Source organism: Oryctolagus cuniculus, chromosome X (genome assembly GCF_964237555.1).
Source record: "Oryctolagus cuniculus chromosome X, mOryCun1.1, whole genome shotgun sequence".
Taxonomy (NCBI): Eukaryota; Metazoa; Chordata; class Mammalia; order Lagomorpha; family Leporidae; genus Oryctolagus; species Oryctolagus cuniculus.
The window spans coordinates 129,385,600-129,408,142 of record NC_091453.1 but is presented as its reverse complement, the minus strand read 5'-3'; the positions used below and the strand labels follow the sequence as shown (position 1 = coordinate 129,408,142).

Sequence of the window (22,543 nt, the reverse complement as noted above, 5' to 3'; positions counted from 1 at the left end):
AAGCCACATCTAGGCCAACAGTAGCGTGTTTTTGCATGTGTGAGAGTACAAGTGTGCATACGCTTCTCATTTCAATTTCCATCTAAAAATGGGCTACCTTTTTTTACCTATTAATTCTGTAATCAGCCTAGAAAATAAGGGTCTGTTAAATTTCCACCTCATTTAAAATTTCAAAGCCATTGCTTCCATGCTTTGGATGCAGTCTGAAGTACAATGCCATCAGTCTGTGGAAGGCCGCTACCACCCACCACAAAGGACTGCAACTCCATTACTTCTCTCCTGGAGCAGGAGATAGTAACAGCACTGCCCATGCCTGTTTCCTCCAACCTAAGGTCAAATTTACCACCCCACTTCCAAAACAAGAACCTCACAACTGCATGACTGCTAGTTAGCTCATAGAACTACAAGAACAAAAGACTGTGATGTCAAAAAACTTCATTTGGAATGCCACAGAAAAACAGTAAGGGCATAAGCACAAGCCTGTTGCTTTCCTGAAAGCAGTAAGCCTAAACAAGGTCAAAAGATGAAGAGGAAAAAAATGGAAAACTGTTTCTGAAGAATTCTGTTCCTTACATAGCACTGCTTCCCATACTGTCCGTTTCTAGCTCAGATGCTTTCTGGACTTTATGCTCTGAAACTGAAAACCTTCAATGAATCCTTTATCAAGGTACAACCAACGGCTCAATAGTAAGAATACTATTCATCTTTACATAGCATCTTTCTTTTAAAGGGCTTAAGGTGTCCTGAATATTACCACAATCACTTTATTAACAGTCTTGGGAAAAAGTATGTTGGTAATCATCTGTATTCCCTACACCTGCTGGGGAAATGACACACTAATAACAGAACAGATGACATTTATTGGGTACTTCTTGAGTGCCAGGCAGTTTTGTAAGTACTTTACGTTTAATTCTCACAAAACCCCTATGGGGTAGGCTCCGCTATTATACCCTTTACAGATGAGAACACTTATGATTATAAATATTATGTGACTTCCAAAGTCACCAAGCAGGGAAGTGACTGACCCAGATTCAGACATGGGCCATCAGACCATTCCATGGCACATGCTCAGAACATGGTGGACGGACTCTACAAAGAAGTCCCCTCAGAAGGTCTCCCCATCAGTGGCTGCTGGAATAATGGCACTCGGGTCTCAGGCTTTATTTTCTCTTCTAGTTCTCGATATCCCTTATGTGAGTCTACATCCCATGCATTTGTTTATCAACTCAAAGCCTTCACTTAAAATTCAAGAAAACCCATGTATGTGTATAGCTGTAAAGACTGATTTAAGTGACTTTACTAATGCTCACATTAACTGAAAATTCATTTTGTTCTATATATTCTACCATTATCTAGAAGTATTTTTCAAACTCTCTTGACTAACAGTAAGCAATGAACTTTAACATCATAGCCCACTAAAGTATACACACATATACACACATATACACATACACACACCCTTACCACTGAAAGAAATGGGACTGATGGTTTAAAAAACTCTCATCTAAAATTTATATTACCTCTGCTTGTCCCATCTGAGTAAAAAATGAGCAAACAGGAACCGGTGCTGTGGCACAGCGGGTTAGCACACTCTCCTGAAACGCCGGCATCCCATATGGTGTTGGTTCGAGTCTTGGCTGCTCCACTTCCCATCCAGCTCCATGCTAAGGCCTAAGAAAGCAGTAGAAGATGGCCCAAGTCCTTGGGCCCCTACACCAGTGTGGGAGACCTGGAAGAAGCTCCTGGCTCCTGACTTCACATCAGCACAGCTCCAGCTGTTGTGGCAACTGGGGAATGAACCATAAGATGGAAAACCTCTCTCTCTGTGTCTCTGTCTCTCTCTCTCTCTCTGCCTCTCTTCTCTCTGTGTTAACTCTGACTTTCAAATAAATAAATAAATCTTAAAAAAAAAACCCAAAAATAAAAATGAGCAAATAATAAAGGGAGTCAACAAAAGAACAACTTTGTCATGGAACATAACACCCCAACAATCAAATTCTTTCTAAACCACTATCGGGACATGTTCATATGTATACAATTTTTATTTCTGCCTTTTAAAAGTTGCCATAATGTCAGAAGCAATGCAACATTATTATAGAATTATACCACTTGCCTTAAACTAGAATTGAGTAACATGCAATTTATAATAATTAAATATAATGTCTAGAGTTTGAAAAGCAAAGCAGAGTTAAAAGAAGAAAGTAAATGCTTTGGCCAAAATAGAAAATGTTATCTAAAAAACAAGCACGTGTTACTCAATTGACATAATGCTGAAACAATCGAGTTAATGGTTTTGGGGTGGACTTGTGTTGCTAAACAGCTCAAGTTCAATTCAAAGTTTAAGTCCCAATTTGAACACACTGAGTGGCAAAAATACTAATGGGGAAGGATGCAAGAGAGAGCCAAATGGGTGGTCTGAAATAAGAAAGCCCACTCACAGTCCATTCATCCCACGGCTGCACTTGGAGTCCGCTCTCCTGGCCTCCAGATGCCATTTCATGGACACAACAGCAAGTTCGCTTCTGACTTGAAATCACTGAGATAATCGGCAGGGGTGTAACAGTTTTAATCATATTAACAGAATGATATTTTTCAAGCAGGGGCCTTTGTATTGTTCAATGCAATCAGGCTTAAACTACGCTTCCAGGAAATCCCTTTTTGGCAGACTCTCACATTCCCCACTGTGGCAGTTTGGAAACTTTTCTTCCCCTCCTGTCTCAGAGGAATAATTGTCCCTTCTCCTTTCCAAAACTGCCCCACAAACTGGGCTTGAGCCCACCCTCCTCCGCCACCTCCAGGATGCTGCTCTAGAAAGGATCCCTTCTCTCTTTTGCCTTCAAAAGCAGCAAGACTTCCCCTGCCCCCAATCCATAATACAGTCATTCACCTTTCTCAGATTCTGAGGGAAAAAAACCTTCCTTCCACACGGCTCCTAGCCTCCTTTATTTTCCCAGCCACTCTCCCTTTAAGAACCTGCAAACTGGGGCCGGTGCTGTGGCATAATGGGTCAGGCTGCCACCTGCAGTGTCGGCATCCCATATGGGCACCGGTTTAAATCCTGGCTGCTCCACTTCTGATCCAGCTCTCTGCTGTGGCCTGGGAAAGCAGCAGAAGATGCCCCAAGTCTTGCGCCCCTGCACTCATGTAGGAGACCCGAAGGAAGCTCCTGGCTCCTGGCTTCAGATCGGCACAGCTCTAGCTGTTGTGGCCAGTTGGGGGAGTGAACCAGAGGATGGAAGACCTCTTTCTCTCTCTGCCTCTCCTCTCTATGTGTAACTCTTTCAAACAAATAAATAAATCTTAAAAAAAAAAAACCTGCAAACTGTCTTCTATCCCCTCCATTCTAAGATCATTTTTATGGACTCATCAAAGTTTAACAAACTTATATGAGGCCCTGGGACAGAGACTAGGGATACAAAGATAACGAAAGAATGTGCCCACCTCAAGCAGCTCACAGTTAGGAGGTCGGATCCCCAGGGAGCTCGTGATCATGAAGTCTAAAAGCTTCTTCTGAGCTCTCCCTCTCCTTGGCCCTCCACGGCATGTGACACCCACAAGCACCCCCCTTAAGCCCCCCTCTCACTTCTGTCCTCTGAAAAGTCCACACCTCAGATGCCTCCCTCACCTCTCTACCCACTCTCCTGTAGTTCCCAGCTTCATTTCCTTTGCCAAGGCTCTGGTTTGGCATTTCTCTACTACACACAGAGTTACTTAATCAGGGACCTACAAAAGGGCTGCAGAGGAGCCAGGAGTCCCCTAAAATGTCAGGTTTTGTACATAAGTGCTCTTTGCATGGGAAGAGAAATTATAATTTACATCAGATTGTCAATGGAGTCCATGACTTCAGATTAAGAACCACTATTCTAGATCTACCTCTCTCGACTCTTTCCTGAGGGTCAAGCCTTTGGTGACCCACCATAAATTCTGTCAAAATACATGTCATGCCACATGTCTAAAACAGAACTCTTTTTTTTAAAAGATTTATTTTATTTATTTGAAAGAGTTACAGAGAGAGGTAGAGACAGAGAGAGAGGTCTTCCATCCACTGGCTCACTACCCAGATGACTGCAACAGCCAGAGCTGTGCCAATCCGAAGCCAGGACCAGGAGCTTCTTCTGGGTCTCCCATGCAAATGTAGGGGCTCAAGGACTTGGGGGCCATCTTCCACTGCCTTCTTAGTCCATAGCAGAGAGCTGGATCTGAAGAGGAGCAGCCGAGACTCGAACCAGCACCCACATGGGATGTCAGGGCTGCAGGCCTGGGCTTTAACTTGCTGTGCCACAGTGCCAACCCCCAAAACAGAACTCTTCATTCCTCCCCATCCCTCTCTTCCACCTGTTTGCACAAATGAAATCCTTTTATGACCTCCCTATGCTGTCAACAGCACCCTACCTTTCCCATTACTCAAGTCCCAAACCTGCAAATGATGGCTAATTAATCTTCTCTATCCTCTCAACTCCATGGCTGCCAGTCATCCCATCCCTTTTCCATCCACACTACCGACATCCTGGTTCAGGCCCTGTGGACCTCTTGCTTGGCCCTCAGATATCTCTCCTGGCTTCCTTAGCTCTCCCTCTTATCTGTTTAACATAGCACGCTCTTCAATCTGGTCACTTATTTCAGAAATTTCAGTGGATCTCCATTACTTCCTGAAGCACCAGCTCCTTACCTCAGTATAGCCCTCCATCAGATGACCCCAAATCTCCTCCTCTTCCCCGTGCTCCAGCCAAACATCAATGGCTACCCTCTTAAACACCTTGCGAAGCTGCCAGCTTTCCCTCTTCCACGTCTAAGGTGAAGGTCTCGGCTATGCCTGAAGTTCTACTTTTCTTTACCCTCCTTGCCCACTGGAAATGCTCTGTCCTTCAAGGTCCAATGGTAACCACTAACAATTCTGCGTAGGGTTTTCCTAATCTTGGTTAGAGGTATTCTTGCCTTCTAGTGAGTTCCCATTGGACCTTCCCCACATTTCTGTTGTACGACTGAATATAAATTATCTTATATCACAGCCAAGGATGTCTGCCATATTATTCTTGCTAGAATGTCACATTCCTGAATGGAACCAGGTATCATTCATACTGCACCACTTCTCCATGGCTTCACGGCTCCCTGACACAACGCAAACAGAACCAAATGAAACCTGATTTAGGAAACAGTTGGACATGTTGATCTGACTACCACAAACTGTTTTTCTAAAAGCAGTGTCAACAGTTATCTGCTTTTATCTAGGAGTATATCTTGTTTTGTTTGAGGATTGATTTAAACTTTTATTTGAGAGACAGACACACACACCGACAAGACTCACACCTGCCAGCACCAGTTTACTCTTCAAAGGCTTACAATGGCAGGGGCCAACACTGAGAGCTGGGAATTCCATCCAGTTCTCCTAAGTGGGTGGCAGGGATCCAATTATTTGAGCTATCACCACTGCTTGCCAGGTCTTTATTAGCAGGAAACTTGAATCAGGAGCAGGAGCCAGGAATTGAACCCAGGTACTCTGATGTGGGACTGGTGTCTTAATCACTAGGCTAAATGTCTGCCCCTAAACTTATTATTAAGGATGAATTTTAGTGGGCAAAAGTTAGAGCATACAATTCTCTAAAACTTTGAGTAGCTCAGTTCACCTTTTTCTAGTTTGTCACTTTAATGATTTCCTAAAAGAAGAAGGCAGAAATGCCATCACAGATATGAAAAATATGGCCAAGCACCACACACTTGAGAAAGCAACTTCTCTGTGGATGACTCTGAGGGTGGCAACATGGAATTCCGAGTTCATGATACTCCAAAACAGTCATTTCATTCACTTCCATATAATGATTTTCCCTTGACTTTCTACTACATCTGAGATCAGTTAAAAAGCCATTGTTATCAAACTCTTGTGCAGAAGTCATTATGCTGAGGCTCCAGAGGAAAAGGGGGGTGATTACGACATAATTATTACATAAAGAAGACTAAGATTAGTGCTGCAGTAGAGACTTGAGAATTCCAAAAAGTGAAAGGTAAGACGAACTCTTACCATGGACACACACAGTGCATGGCAAAGGAACCAGGATTGAGCAAGATGTTGAAAGATGAGCATGTAGGTGATGGCCATTAGAGAGATGAAGGGGACTGCAGGTAAAGGGGATAGCAAAATCCAATGTGAGACAGTACTGTGTACACCAAAGGACCAGGGGACAGTCCTGTGTGGCTGCAGTAGAGGGGATAAGCCATGAAGAGTTACTTAGCGGGGCAGGCATTTATTTGGCCAAATAGATAAGCCACCAGTAGGTGACTGTACATTAGAATGCCTGGGTTTGTATCACAGCTCCACTCCTAATTCCAGCTTCCTGCTAATGTGCACTCTGGGGGGCAACGGTGATGGCTCAAGTACTCAGGGTCCTTGCTACCACTATGGAAGACCTGGATTGAATTCTTGGCTCCTGGCTTTGGTCTGGCCCAGCTTCTGCTGTTGTAGGCACCTGGAGGGGGTGGGATGAACACGTGGATGGGAGCTTGCTCTCTCTCAAATAAAATTATTTAAATTAAAAAAAGAGTGAGGGTTTTGTATGTTTTGCATGGAGTTTGATATAGAGAGGTGATAATGTTTGTCTTTAAATGAAAAATGAGAAAACAATTAAAAAGACAATTGGTAGCATTGTGTAGATGAGTTGGAAAGAAGGAAACTGGGAAGGAAACATTGAGAGTTACTTGTAGAAATGGTTAAGTTACTTACAAGCAGAACTTACAGAGGACAGCAGATGGCTAAAGGAGCAAGACTTTGCAGGAGATAAGACTGGTGCCTCAGCCCCTTCAAATCTGCCATGTGAGCCCATTTACGTGTTTGATACTTTAAGATCAGATATGCTCAAACCAAGACAGAACATATTTCCTAATGAACTTTCATGAGTCAGACTCACATTTTCACTTTCATAACTTTGAAGATGTGTTCTCAGAAAAACACATTTTATCATCGTGGAGTTACAAACACTTAATAGAGAACTCTTTAAAAAATAACATACTTAAGCAGAAATGTAGATAAAGCTGAAAACAGACTCTCTACTATGACATCAGTGCACACGTTTCTAAGTATCATATCTGTGCTTCCTATCATCTGAGCTCTCCAGAGTCTTTGCAAAATTCTCCTATCACATATGAACTTCCTGTGACTGAACCAAATGCTGCAGAAATTTGGGGAGGAAGAGGCCTTGTCCCAGTAGAAAAAAAAATGGGGCTTTTATTGCAAGTACCAAAACCAAAAACCAAACCAACCAACCACCACCAACAAAAATAATCCAAACATGTTAAAAGACAGCTATAGGAAGAAAAGCAATACTAAAATGTATTGCTTCTACTTAATGATCTGTTCCATTGCATTCAGTATGTTCAGTTGAGTCTGCAGTGTAGTTATCCTGTATTTAAATGACAGGTATTTCTCTAGTTTTAAAAGAATCTCCTTGCCTGATGTTAACAAGTGTTTAGCATCAACTAGAGGAAGAGAGGGGTAAGAAGATACAAGCAGACCTGACAGAGAAAAAGAGGCCGCGACCAAGGCAGAATGTAAAGAGTAGAGAGCAAGACACTGGAAAAGGTTTAGCTCAATCCAAGCTGACTTCAACAGTGTGGCAAAGAGGAGGGAAAAGTTTTAGGTACACATAAAACTGAATCACCCTATGGACTAAGATAAAGATTAAAACTAATTAAATGCATTATAAATTGGTCCTGCCAAATACATAGTAACTGCTATCAAATAACATCGAGATGTCATTGTTTTACAAAATAAACCTGCTCTATTCAGTATTTGGCTATAGTACCTAAACAAGACACCTGTTAATTTAAAAGTGCACTTGTTTAAATGGCATTTAGGCTTAGAGAATTCATTCTCATACCTAATTGGAGTCACAAAATTCTGTCACATAGAACATGTTAGCTCCAAAGCTGAGAGCAATGAACTCTGGGAGGTGAGCGCCACAGGGCTGTACTAAGACAGCCATGTCTACCTCACTACCCTCCTACGTGTTAAAGCAGGCTGGAGAACACACGTACCAGCTGCCCTGCGTGAAGCTCCCACCAAGTTCCCGGGCACCAGCACTCAGTCACCAGGGGGTGTGATCTATCCTGCACATACCAGCAGGGAAGGGATCTACTCTGTCTGGAAATGAGTGAACTGTATTAAATACACATCATGCTGGGAGGCACCACACGATGGGTGAGAGCGGATGTGACCCTGCACGCAGTTTTTGCAGAGGAAGTACTTGAGAACCTTAGGATACTGAGGAAAGCCCTGGAATTTACCAGGCTGTGTGCCAGAGGAAAGGCATATCTTGTGAGGATTTCAAACATATCTCGTCTGCTGTGGCCTTCCTGTTTCAACGCGAACCTCAGGTTTCTCATGTCCTAGGGGGCAAAAAAGAAATGCGACAGTTCAGTTTTCCAATACAGTCACATTAATTAGCAAAAAAACCCACTTCTGTTCAATTAAGGGAGTAGAAGATTCACTTACCTAAAAGGCAATTAATCTAGATTACTAAGAAAATGACTTTGCTTTCCTATGGTATCTTGAACTATCCAGTTTAAGAATACCTGAGGGGCTGGTGTTGTGGCATAGTAGCTAAGGCTGCTGCCTGCAATACTGGCATCCCATATGGGTGCTGGTTCAAGTCTCAGTTACTCCACTCCTGATCCAACTCCCTGCTAATGCACCTGGGAAAGCAGTGGAGAATGGCCTGAATCCTTGGGCCCCTGCAGTATCATGGGAGACCTGGAAGAAGCTCTGGGCACATGGCTTTTGCCTGGCCCAGCCCTGGCCATTGTGCCCATTTGGGGAGTGAATCAGCAGATAGAAGATGTCTCTCTCTCTGTGTGTGTGTGTGTGTGTGTGTGTGTTTGTATCTGTGTGTAACTCTGCCTTTCAAATAAGGAAATAAATCTAAAAAAAAAAAAAAAGAATAGGGTCTGGTGCTGTGGCATTGTGGGTTAAGCCTCTGCCTGCAATGCCAACTTCCCATATGGGTGCTGGTTTGAGACTGGCTGCTCCACTTCCAATCCAGCTCTCTGCTATGGCCTGGGAAAGCAGTCAAAGATGGACCAAGTGCTTGGGCCCCTGCACCCATGTGGGAGACCAGGAAGAAGCTCCTGGCTCCTGGCCTTGGTTCTGTCCAGTTCTGGTCACTGTGGCCACCTGGAGAGTGAACCAGTGGATGGAAGACCTCTCTCCCTATCTCTCCTTCTCTGTCTGTAACTCTGCCTCTCCAATAAATAATCTTTAAAAAAATCTGAAAATACCCCCATTTTAGACATAAATGTAAAAACAAGACAAAACAAGTAGTACTAAAGAGAAGACAGGGCTAAAAATACTTTTATAAAAAGAAAAAAATAATCAAATTTTGCCTTGTATATGTTGTCTATCTACTTCCATTGGTTTTCAAGGGATTTTTAAATGATCAAACAGTATTTTGTTCATGCAACTCACCAAAAGAGTACCTGTCGTCAAATATAATTTCAACATTGTCAAACATGTCATTAAAATACAGACACTCTCAATCTAAATGACTGGCACTTTAAGATGTCATACAACTAACGTAATATATTTTTACTATACAATTTTACTTTCAGAGTTCTACATAAACCACATTAAAGTACTGCATATCAGTGTAACTTTACTTTCAGGAACTAAAAATTAACTAAAACCAGAATTTAAAGATTTACAAATCTCTTTAAAAAATTCTATCATATTGTTAAGGGTGGAGGGCTTTTTAACAGTGTCTCTTACATCAATCATGGTACAATGACTGACAGGTAAGCATAGAAAACGTTACCCTTTGTATCAAACATCCAATGCTCATTTCTGAAAAATGGAGCACTGACAGTGTTGCATCCTAGAGCTAAGTCAGAAGTTAGATGGGTCCAGTCATTGTCCTCTTGGACATCACAATTCCATTTTTCAAAAATGCTTTTTCATTAAGGTGTTGGTCTGGAGGAGCAGCAAAGACCTTGCCATATGTGAGATATCCCAACATATAAATGGCAGTAAATGAAATATGAAGAACTAGACTCCAAGATCTCTAGTAAAATGACCTGAGGTCAATCACTATGTACACAGTTGGGATATACTGGGCTTTGTCAACTCCAGAATTGTATTTTCATTTTAAAACATGAATTTGGGCACCATGGGTTCAACCACTGTTTGCAATGATGGCATCCTATATGACCACTGGTTCAAATCCTGGCCATTCCACTTCCAATCCAGCTCCATGCTAATGGCCTGGGAAAGCAGTGAAAGATGGTCCAAGTGCTTGGGCCCCTGCCACCCTTGTGGGAGATCAGAATGGAGTTCCTGGCTCTTGGCATCAGCCTGGCCCAGTCCCAGCTGTTGTGGCCATTTGGGGAGTGAATAAACAGATGGAAGATCTCTCTGTCTCTATCACTCTGTGTTTCAAATAAATAAATATATTTTTTAAAAAAGCATGTAACTAAATAAAGTTCAACAACCACCTTAAATCTCAAAATATTCATTGGTTTGTGATGTAAAGCAGAAAGTCATCACATGAAAGGAAAAATCATTTAAATGGGATGGTATACATTAAAGTGCTTTACAATCAGTCAGTAGTACAGCACTGCATAGCTGAGGAACCTTACAACCCAAGGCCCTGTGAGGAAATTATTTCCTAAGGCCACATGTCAGATGGTAACTCTTTAACATCATTTTCTTAACTGCTTGGCAAGAAATTAGATCACCTCTAAATCAATATTTATTCTGATATATTGGTGATTCAAAAATGAATTTTAATGTGCTAAAGCTTGAGTGACTGAAGTAACTTCTTTTTGCCATCTAATTCAGATATAATTAAAGATAGAATTATTATTTTTTTCCAACAGAAAAGTGAACGGAGAAGGCAGATCAGCAAATCAGTAACAGAAATAGGAGCACAAACTAACTGCTAAGTCCCACCTTATATCCTGTGAGTTGGACTTGTCAGGAAAGGGTACTGGGAAAGATCCTTATGGCCTAAATCTTCCAGGTAGGCCCATGACCTACTTAACAACTGGCTATCACAGCAATGCTGCAAGCCTTCTGAGAGGCAGATTTATTGAAGCACCATGTCTGTAAGGCATTTCTAAACAGCACACATTACTGCCGGCTTCAAAATGCTATGGTGTCTGTAAATAGTGTAAAATAGGAGTGGGGACAGGAGGGAGAGAGAAGGCTTTGAAGTACTATGGCTTTGTTCCATGTTTTCTTTCATATATTCTCATTCATTCTCTCTCTCTCTCTCTCTCTCTCTCTCTCTCTCTCTCTCTCTCCTCTTTCCTAAGGATTCCAAATGGTCAGCTACAGTCTCTGTTGCCAGGCTTGCCTCCACTGTGTGAACGTTGCTACTGGCAATAGAAGTCCCCATGTGCACAGCTGAGATTGCCAAATTTGTAGGGTGTTGTTACTTCTTGTTTCAAGAGAAAAATGCACTTGGGTTATGGTTATGGTGATTGATTGCAGATGTAAGCTGACTTATGAGAGATGGAGAGTGAGTCTTTATCCCACTGCAGCAGATTCCCTTTGGACCCACAACAGGTCTGCTACTGAGAAAATGGAAAAGGACTCTTACAGCATCAATGTTTCCAACTGTACTACAACACTGTTCTAGGTAATCACCTTTGGACTCATAAGAATTCCAAGAAATATGCATATGTAACAATCAAGAATTATGCCTAGTGAGGTGTTCCTAAGCCTTCTGTTCTTATAGTAAATAGTCAAAGGGTGAAATGTGTTTTGTTTTATTAATTTTGGGGGGATTAATATTTAAAAATATGTTTTTCCTGTTGATAAGGCAGCAACTAGGATTTTTAAAAACCGAATTAGAATGAAAGTCACTTGAAAATCATCAAAGCAGAAACCTCGTTTCCCCTTGAGTACTTTAATACTCTACTCCCATGAATTCTTTCACACAAAATGCAAAACTCATCCACAAAGGTAAATTTACAGATTTCTAGGCCCTAGAGGGTCAACAGTACCTGGGATAACAGAGAAAGCATTAAGGTAGCTCAGATTAAAACAAAAACTAAAAAAGGAAGGAGTTGAGGATTTCAGCTCAGGCTTACTGACACAGTCCTTTGGTTTCTGATGGACTGTATCAGCTTTGATCTTTAATAAACTGGAGGGGAAAACACCATATTATATTCATAATCCAAACATAAGTAGAGGTTGGGTTTTAAAAGTCACAGTGTATGAGACCAGGAAAAGAAGATGGCTTTTAATTCTGGGGTTTTCAAAGATTTCTTGGGCATTTCATTCAGCAAAGGTCCCATATCCTTATCTGTAGGATGAAGGACTTGGATGGGTCAGGGGTCAGAAAACCTCAGCCCAGGTCAGTTTTTATATGAGTCTCAAACCAAGAATACTTTCACATTTTTAAAAAATTGGCAAAACAAAACACAAGAATACATGACAGAAATCCTAGGTGGCCCACAGAACCCCAACATTTGCTATATGGTGTTTTACAGAAAAGTGTGCTGCCCCCTGCCCTAGACTGTCACTTGAAACACTTGAAAATATCCAAACTTTCTGGTTCTCAGCTTTCGGTGACAGGGGTGGAACCCTAAGATCTACATTGTAAAGCTTCAACAGATTATCCCTGAAGAATATCTAGGTTTGAGAACTCCTGGGCCAGATGACCTCCAACCCCTTCCGGATGGCAGCCTTCTGACAGTCGGTACCTGGAAAGCAAGTTTCCTTGCCAGAGGGCTTACTCTGTTGTTTATAAAATGATTGCCTCACTGTATTTGGACTCCACCTTTGCCATTTCTGGGTAATCTTAGCCATGTTGCATAATTCTTCTAAGCCTCAGGCGCCACATCTACAACATGTTCATCTCAGAGGCTGGGGCTGTTACTGACTAAATACAGAGGAACTAGCCTGTGTTTGAAATGTTTCTCTTTTTATCTACTTGAAAGGCAGAGTGATAGGGAGAGAGGGAGAGAGGGAGAGACGGGGCGGGGGGCAGGGGAGGGGAGAAGAGAGAAAGAGCAAGAACAAGAGAAAAAAATGAATGAGTCTGCTGGTTCACTTGCCAAATACCTGCAAAAGTGTGAGCTAGGCTAGGTTGAAGCCAAGAGCCAGGAACTCCATTTCATGTGGGTATCCCACCTGGGTGGCCCAGGCCCACATACTTGAACCATCATCTGCTGCCTCCCAGGATGTAATGCATTAGCAGAAAGCTAGATTAGAAATGGGGCAGTCGGGACTCAAACTAGCACTTCAATGTGGGATATACCCCGAGCAGTGGCTTAACCCTCTGTGCCACAATGCCCGGATGCTCAATAAACAGTTATTATTATAACTAATTAAATTATATCATCATTGATTTTCTTCCTCTCATGCCCTAAAACAAGTGTTAGATCACTACCTCTGAAAACTAAGCAAAAGTTACAGAGGTTATGACATATACTTTCAGAAGACAAAACTCCTTCCTTGTATGGTATGTAGGTGCCTAGTTAATAACACATGACATGAAGAAGTACTCAGCAAAGTGAAACAAAAAGTAAGACAGTTTAAGAGATTTTATCTCTGAAGTTTTCTTCTTGAGGAGTCAAACTAATAGAATCCTCACACTTGGTGACCACAGTGAATCTCTTGTATGGAAACTACCTTCTCAGGCACCTTTGGAAAGCCTAAACCTAAGGGAGAAACCATTTCCAGGGCCTTTGATGGACAAGAGATCTTGATTTTTTAAGCCTGGATTAACATTCTACATTCAACACGAATATGTCTATTTCTTTGTGTAAGAAAGTACTGAATCTCTTACTTTACAAGTAATATCTAGACCATAGGAATTTTCTCCTCTACTTGTTGCTCCTCCCATTTTTTCAATTCTTGATATGACACCAAGAGGGACATCAAATATTAAAGTGGAATCCTGCAATGCACAAAAATACAAAAGTCAGTATTTCTGTCAGTATAATTAAAATATCAAAAACATTAAAATAACCATATGCTTTCAGGGTGTTTACCTTGGCCCTTTTACCACTTTATGAATAAAAATATGACTGAAACACACAGGAAAGAGCAAGCATTAAAAAAGTCAATTATACAATCAAAAGGCATCCCAAACATCTGCCATTGTGCATTGCCTAAGGACTAACAACTAAATTACCAGATATCCAATTCCAGGGCCCCACGATATGTCACTTGCAGCCTTTTCTGTAGGTTTCTTTTCCACATCATTCTGTGCTCCCACTAAGTGAATTCCGTCACCATTCTTCAAACACTTTACCTACATTCAGTCCATGAGCTTTGCTCAAAGTGTTCTTTTGCCTAGAATGATCTTTCTCAACTACGAAAATTCTCTCCATGGCTTCAGCCTTGGTTCAGCAAACAGCGTCTTTAACAAGGCCTTTCTTCCCAAATAGATAAGGCAGAATGAATCACATTCTCCCCTGGTTCTGCAGCACTGGAATCAGATTTACCACCTGCTTTACTCCACCCTGTCACTGTGAGCTTCCATGTCTGTCTCCTCACTAGAATCCAAGGATCAGGAAGCGGTGCTTGCCTCAGGCAGAAGAGCCTGAATGCATAGCAACACCTCTCCATTGCTGGCCAGCCAGCGCTGGGTGCAAGTGTTCCAGAGCACTGGCAGCACAACAGAATCATGTTACTTAAGCAAAAGCACAACCATTGCAACAAAGTAATAGCAGTAGCTGCCACACATGAACACCTAATCCAGGCCAGGCCCTGCAACAGGGGCTTTGCATACGTCATCTTGTTTTATTCTTCCAACCACTGCAGGATACAGGAGAAATACCCCTGTTTCCTAATGTCGCAACCAAGATTTTGAAAAGCTTCAGTAACTTACTTAGTAAATATAGGGCAAAGTTGAGATTTAAGCCAATAGCTGGGAACACACATCAAAAAAAGCCATAAAATAGTTCTATACTTTGATCCAATAATTATCCTCCTAAGAACTTATAGCTATCATTCAACAGGAGGAATAAGCTATATGCATGAAGATACTCAGTAGATTCAGAGGTAGGGAAAATTAATCAACTTGGTAGAACAGGTATACAGCTATTAAAATAATTATGTACATGGAAAAATAAAGAGGAACAAAGCAGCATATAAAATATTGTGACCAAAATATATATTTGAAGAGATGAAGGGCTACACAAGTTCTCATGCAAATTCCCTCTAATGTTCTATTAAATGACTGACAATAAAGAGAAAATTTTTTGAATGTCCTTCCATGGAATACAAAGTATTTTTTAATCCCTCTTAAAATAAATACAGAAGATAAGGATTTCTTTATAAAATATAAATACAGCTCAGGGGTCACCTAGAAACTCAAAATGCCTAAGACTGGTGCACCATAGCATGGCATATGACTCAGCAATGGAATGGATACATGCAGTCTGGAAGAACCTCAAGAGCATCATGCTGAGCAAACACAGTCTATCTCAAAAGGCCACTTACTGTACCAATTCCATTACAGGACATTCTTTTTTTAAAAAAAGATTTATTTATTTATTTGAAAGTTAGAGTTACACAGAGAGAGAAGGAGAGACAGAGAGAGAGTGGTCTTCTACCTGCTGGTTCACTCCCCAATTGGCCGCACCAGCCGGAGCTGTGCAGATCCAAAGCCAGGAGCCAGGAGCTTCTTCTGGGTCTCCCACATGGGTGCAGGGGTCCAAGCACTTGAACCATCGTCTACTACTTTCCTAGGCCATAGCAGAGAACTGGATAGGAAGTGGAGCAATCAGGTCTCAAACCAGCACCCATATGGGATGCTGGCACTGCAGGCAGCAGCTTAACCTGCTACACCATGGCGCTGGGCCCTACAGGACATTCTTTTTAAAAAAGATTTGTTTATTTGTTTGAAAGGTAGAGTGGCATAAAGAAGGAGAGCAAATTTTCTCAATGACCAGAGCTAGGCCAGGCTGAAGCCAGGAGCTATGAACTCCATCCAGGTCTCCCACATGGGTGGCAAGGGTCCAAGTACTTGTGCCATCCTCTGTTACTTTCCCAAACATATTAGTAGGAAGCTGCACTGGAAGCAGAGCAGCTGGGACTCAAACAGGTGCTTTGATGGCATTGTAAGCAGTAGCTTAACCCAGTGTTGTCAGTGGTTACTTGGGATAAAATGTCAAAGAATTCTAAGGAAAAACAAAAAATAAGTGCATGAAAAGCTGTTCAGACACTAGTTAAGTGTACTGTGCCAATCAATTTGCTGGATTTCATAAAGCAATATAGTTATGGGGGAACTGAGTGATAGGTACATGAGACTTCTCTATTGTTGCAAATTCTTGTGAGTTTATAAATATTTCAAAATAAAAAGTAAAAAATAGTATAAGAGTATAGTTACTGTGTAAAGAAAAGAGCACAGGTTCTTGAGGTGGACAAAACTGGTTCAAATCTGAGTTCGACACTTACTAGCTGGATGACTCAGGCAAGTTACTACCTTTTGACCACATTCACCTGTAAAGTAGGGAAAATCAGAAATAATGATTTAAAGAACCTGGCATGGTGCCTGTCAATGGTTGCTAGAAAACAAGGGAAGCTGTTATTATAATTATTATCATTACGACAAAGAATACAATAGTATCTGGAAGACATAGCTGTACTCTGAAACACAGCAGACTAGTTTGCCCTAGCAAGCATATGACAAATCTTTGTTTGCATCTATAAAAATGCATTTTTTAGCTACTGTAATGGGGTGACATGCCTCATTACATGATTGAAATTGAAATATCCAGAGAAAAGTTCTACTCAGTAGCATCATACACAAATGAGGTGACTTCATGGAAAAGTAGAATTAAAAGACAAGTTTATTTAGGTGCAAAAATTTTGGAAACTCATGTAACTTTTTTGGTAACACACATTTTCTGTGAACTTTTTGAAAGGCCCTTGTACAGGGGCCTGCGCTCTGGCGTAGCGAGTAAAGCTGCCACCTGCAGTGCTGGCATTCCACATGGGTGCTGGTTCAAGTCCCAGCTGCTCCACTTCTGATCCAGCTCTCTGCTATGGCCTGGGAAAGCAGTGGAGGATGACCAAAGTCCCAGGGCCACCGCACACATGTGGGAGACCCAGAGGAAGCTCCAAGCTCCTGGCTTCAGATCGGCTCAGCTCCGGCCATTGAGGACATCTGGGGAATGACCCAGTGGATAGATTCTCCTCCCTCCCTCCCTTCCTCCCTCCCTCTCCCTCTCCCTCTCTCTCTCTCTCTGCCTCTGTAACTCTGCCTTTCAAATAAACAAATAAATCTGTAACATTTACTTCTCCATACAGTCTATTTATTAAAAATATACTATCGGCTGGCGCCATGGCTCACTAGGCTAATCCTCTGCCTGCGGCGCTGGCACCTCCTAGTCCTGGTCGGGGTGCCGGATTCTGTCCTGGTTGCTCCTCTTCTGATTCAGCTCTCTGCTGTGGCCCGGGAGTGCAGTGGAGGATGGCCCAGGTTCTTGGGCCCTGTACCCGTGCAGGAGACCAGGAGGAAGCACCTGGCTCCTGGCTTCGGCTCAGCGCAGCGCGCCGGCTGCAATGCGCCGGCCATAGCGGCCACTTGGGGGTGAACCAATGGAAAAGGAAGACCTTTCTCTCTGTCTCTCTCTCTCTCTCACTAACTCTGCCTGTCAAAAAAAAAAAAATACTATCAAGAAGTCTTGTGCTACACTTAAGATTATACTGAAATTCATGAATGTCTATGAAATATATTTCTAAATGTCAAACTTATACCTAAAATACCTGTACTAGATTACATGAAAGTCTGATACTGTAATACAAACTAGGAAGCAAAAATGCGAACAGAAAAGGCTGAAGAATCAAAAGCCATATGAACCCTGATGCTCTACCTCTGTATAGAGGAAATTCTATGGCTTGGTGACTCTGGCCCAACACAAAGTAGAAAATGGGATGGTAAGGGGAACTAAGTAGCTCTTGACTAAAGGCACCCCCAGTCTAATGGGGCTAGTTGCCATGCTTTCCCTGAATGATATGTTCAAGATTGGATAATTCAGCAGACCAAACTGGAAGACTCGGGATAGAAAAAAATTAGCGTGACCCTCTGGAAACTGGAGTTGTCACTATCTAAATGTCATTACATATTTAAGGATTCTCAAAGGGCCATTTTAACTCAAAATTCCATATCTCTGCACCTCTAAGTATCTGAAATAGCTGAGGCGCAAATATGACAAACAAGCTAAAACAATGCATTCACCACTATCTGTCTTGAGTGTATACTAAGTAACAGGAACTGTACTAGGCCATTGTCTTCATGCAGCTCAGAGCCTAGCTCTATCTGAAAGATAAGATACATATACCCAAGTAGCCATGATACCAGGATACAAATGCCAAGAGCCATCAGAAAAGTCCAAAGTGCCAAAGTGGGAGGTCAGAGGAGAGTAAGCTAATATATTTGTGATTGGATTCCATGAATATTCTATGGCAACACCCACATCAAAGACAATGCTTACAGGAAAGAACAATAGTGGTTAGAGTCTGATATTCAGAAACAGTTAACAGGTCACAATAGTTACACATGTGGGAAAGTATGGGGATTGGAAAAAAACTATCACCCCATCAAGTGGGCCAGGTTTAAGATAGGGCAATGGGAATTCCCTAGGGAGCACCACAGGGCTAGGATCTGTGTTTACAGATTCCTAGAATGCTCTTTGAGAAGAAGATTGCCACAATCAACTAGTGCTTTATGAACATGCATCTAGTGACACTGAACATTCTGGACTAGCAAGGAGAGAGCTGTCCCCACATGTAGGCATCATGGAAGCTAATGTTTAAGTGACAGTCTGGGAGGATGTGCTGGTGGAGAGTAATCAAGGTAGAAAGCAAACAAGGTGGTTAGCCACCACGATGACTCAGACTTAGGTCCAGATCTCTGGGATAGCAGATGGTGGTACCACCAGAAGACATGAAGAACATAGGAAGGGGGTTTTGAAGAAAAATCAATATGGTCCATTTTAGATATGTTGGCTTTGATATTACAATAAATTAACCATGTATGGATATCTGAGAGACAGCTGGAAATATAGAACTGGAAGAAAGCCTAAGAGTACCTCCCACCGAATATGTCCAAACTACCTGCTGCTCTGAGGCTCCTTGTCATGGTGGCTGGCGCTCCTCCCCGTTATGGAAGCTGGAAACCTGGGAGCCATCCTGATATTGCCTTCCCTGCCATCCATAATCCACAACTACATCTTAAATCAATCTCAAATCTGCCAATCTCTCTCCACCTCTACCAGCATCTTCCCAGGGCCACTGCAATAGATGCAGTGATCTCTTTGCATTCTCTATTGCTCCCCTCACAACCTGCCCTCCACACAGTCAGGGCCATCTTTGAGAAAAGCACACCAAATGCTTTCATAGCTCTGCTTATACTACTTCAAAAGCTTTTTGGTGCTGAACTCTAAAAACCCAAATCTTGGGGGGAGGGAAGAAGTTGGTCAAAGGATACAAAAATTCCAGTTACACAGGAGGAGTAAGTTCAAGAGATCTATGGTACACCATAGTGACTATAGTGAATAACAATATATTATATTCATAAAAATTGCTAAAAGAGTATATTTTAAGCATTTTCCCCACAAAAATGTATGTGAGGTAATATATTCCACAATGGATACATATTTTAAAATATATTGTATGTGGTAAATACAATTTTTATCAATTTTAAAAATTAATCAAAACCAGAAACAAATAAAAACTCAAATCCTTAACAGAAAAAGTGAGGCCTATGTCATCTGGCTACCACCCACTTGCCACTTGTCCTGCCTCTCCCTTGCTATTGTTCCCCATCTCCCAAGCCACACTGTTATCTTTTCATATTCCCTATGGTCTCATGTCCTCTCCCAGCTTCTTCTTACCTCCCTGGCCCTTGGTTTGCATTTCTGTAACTCAACTTTGGTCTTCAGACCAATGTCAAGCATCGTTTTCTCACGACAATTTCCCAGGCTCTTCAAGCTTCTGCACTCCTATACTACTCTTATATGTGATCATTTGATTAATGCCCATCAATCCCATTGGAATCATGAGCTTCACATGGGAGAAACTGTGTCTATTGTATTCATCACTACATCCTAGCACCCAGCACAGTGCTTGATACACAGAAGGCTCCCAAATCTCTGATGAACAATCAATCAAAGATCAGGAGTACAGCTACACATTGGAAAGGAACTGACCAAAATGACGAAAGTGAGGACAGAACTCTGGGGAAAAATATATTTGGGACATAGGATGTAAAAATGAGCTGTATAGAAGGCAAAGGGCAGAAGTAGAAAAAAGAGCCAAGGATGTATACAGAAGACAAAGAAGGATAGTCAACAATATGGATCACTGTGGAGAAGTTAAAAAGTCAAGGACTCAACCAAAGCCACTGAAATTTAGTGAAAGAGTAGTTTTAATGGGGAACAGAAGTCAGACCACAAGAAGTTAAGGGGTCAACAGTTCAGAAGGGCAAGCGGCATGTGTGGACTAAGATATAAAGAAATCTGGCAAAGAAGAAGAAAGAGGACAACAGCATGGGAAGCAGAGGGATGCGAGGAGGTGTATTAAAATAGACTTGAGCAGATCTGTAATGTGTGTGTGTGTGGGGGGGGGTGGATCAAAATGGACGAAAACCAAAAGTAGAAGACACAGAACAACCTATGGGGCACTAATGCTTCAGAGGAGGTCAAAGTGGAAAGAAGGTTCAAGGAGAAGAAATCACTTTGGAAAAGACATGCAGTAGCTTCCTCTGAGATAGAAGATGATAGGAAACAAGCAAGAAAAGAGGGGTGAAAATAGACATCATTAGGTAGTGAGAGGGGGATTTATGGGATCTCAGGAAGGAGGATGACTTTTAACTTTGCAACAGAACAAGGGACGAGATCAGCTACAGAGCATTGGAAAGTTTGTCAAGGAAGCATAAAAGTCACTCTGAGATAAAAAGAATTGCCAAAGCAGTGATGAGACCCCTTTCTGAGGTCTGAAAGCCTCAACTTGTAGTGGAACTAATTAATTAAATCCATTATGTGACTTTAAACATCAGGGCTCAGTGGTCCACAGACCCTGAGGTTTGAGGATTAGCATGGGAACAAGGGGCAAACGAACCCAGGGTATTAACAGGAATTGTCATTACTTGGAACCTGAAAACAGCATTCATTTACCAGCAGCAATATAGAGATAATTTGTGACCAGAAGTTGAAGACACTGCCTGTAGTATAGATCATATATTCCCACTGATGTTCCCATGTATGGACATTCTACAATGTTTCATTACTGTAGTCTTTTTAGCATTATTTCACCCCCTTTAAAATAAACAGAAATGTCAACTCTACTAGAAAGAAGGACTCAACAAGGGAAAAGTCTTCAATACATTTAAAAAAATACTACAGGAATCCTTTTTGCTTGTGCTTATAAAGAAGTGGGCTGGCCTTCTCTCTAGGAAAGGATATAAATCTGGCTTTGAAATGCACACTAAAGGTACCCTTGCTTACTTTCCCGAGGTATCCAGTGCTCATAGCTCCAATGGCAGCCAACAATACAGACTAGGGAACTGAAATATAATGGCACTTGGAAGATGCCTAGCTCTCAGGTGGCATGGTACCCAACACCAGTATGAAGCTCATTTTAGAACCAGATATTTCACATGTGTGGGGAGCAATCCGGACTAGACTAAGTTACTCGAATTAAGACTTATTCTATGCATCTGCTCTCCCACAATATGGCGCTGGGAGAGAAGTAAACAGCTTCCGCACAGCTGCCTCCAGTTCAACTAATAAATTGTAGGACTTGCTCCTGATTGGAGAGCAGCGTGCTCGGCGTGTGGGCAGCCGAGTTAGGATTGGCGGAGGAGGACTATAAAGGAGGAGAGAGACGGCATGCACCAGGAACATCTATGGGGAACATCTAAGGGAACCCGTGCAGCCCCCGAGAAAGCCGGCCGGCGGTGTGCCGCTCCCCTGCGGAAGTGGGGAATGTGGCCAGGGGGAACTGCCCTTCCACGGAGGTGGAAGGGATAGTAGCCAACCCGGGAAGAACCAGCAGCAAACCCGGGGAGGGCCGAGCAGACAGAAAGAACAGCGCAGGGTCCTGTGTTGCTCCTCCACGAAGAGGGGGAGCGACAACATGTAGTGTCTAATGGACATGTGAACTCATCTCAATTCTCCAAGTCCTAACTTGGCACCAGTAACCCAGCTGCAAAGTGCACTAGACAGGCCACCTTATCTTAGTCCTTCACAGAAATACCTTTGCCAGGTAAAAGTCAATATTGTATGCTCTGTCTCTACAGGAGGTGAACAAAAGAACCATCAAATTGAATAGTATTCTAGAACTTTTGGGCAATATTCTGTCTGAAAGCTGAATCACTATGTTACTGTTTTAGAGAAAAGCCAAACAACAAATGTATCCTTGAATTTAACCCAGAAAGAATGTGCTGTTTCTGCCTTATCATCAGAAGGCAGAAACCATATATGCAACATGTTTCTCATCTAGTCAGGAGTCCTGACACTAGAGTAAAATTGTACTGTCTACTCAGCTGAAAAACTTACAAGTACCATTTTTCTTAGAATCCCACACATCTCCTATATT

The 22,543-nt window shown here is 42.1% G+C and overlaps 1 protein-coding gene across 4 annotated transcripts in view; it reads right to left on the bottom strand.

Moving 5' to 3' along the window:
• Positions 1 to 22,543, bottom strand: part of MTM1 (myotubularin 1) — a 137,459-nt gene that overhangs the window by 67,208 nt on the left and 47,708 nt on the right. For all 4 annotated transcript variants that reach the window (XM_051833870.2, XM_002721329.5, XM_008275032.4 and 1 more), the window contains 2 exons: positions 13,779 to 13,889; positions 8,275 to 8,376 (listed from right to left, as the gene is read on the bottom strand). In XM_051833870.2, coding sequence (XP_051689830.2) covers positions 8,275 to 8,376; positions 13,779 to 13,889 — 213 coding nt within the window. The remainder of the gene's footprint in view (positions 1 to 8,274; positions 8,377 to 13,778; positions 13,890 to 22,543) is intronic.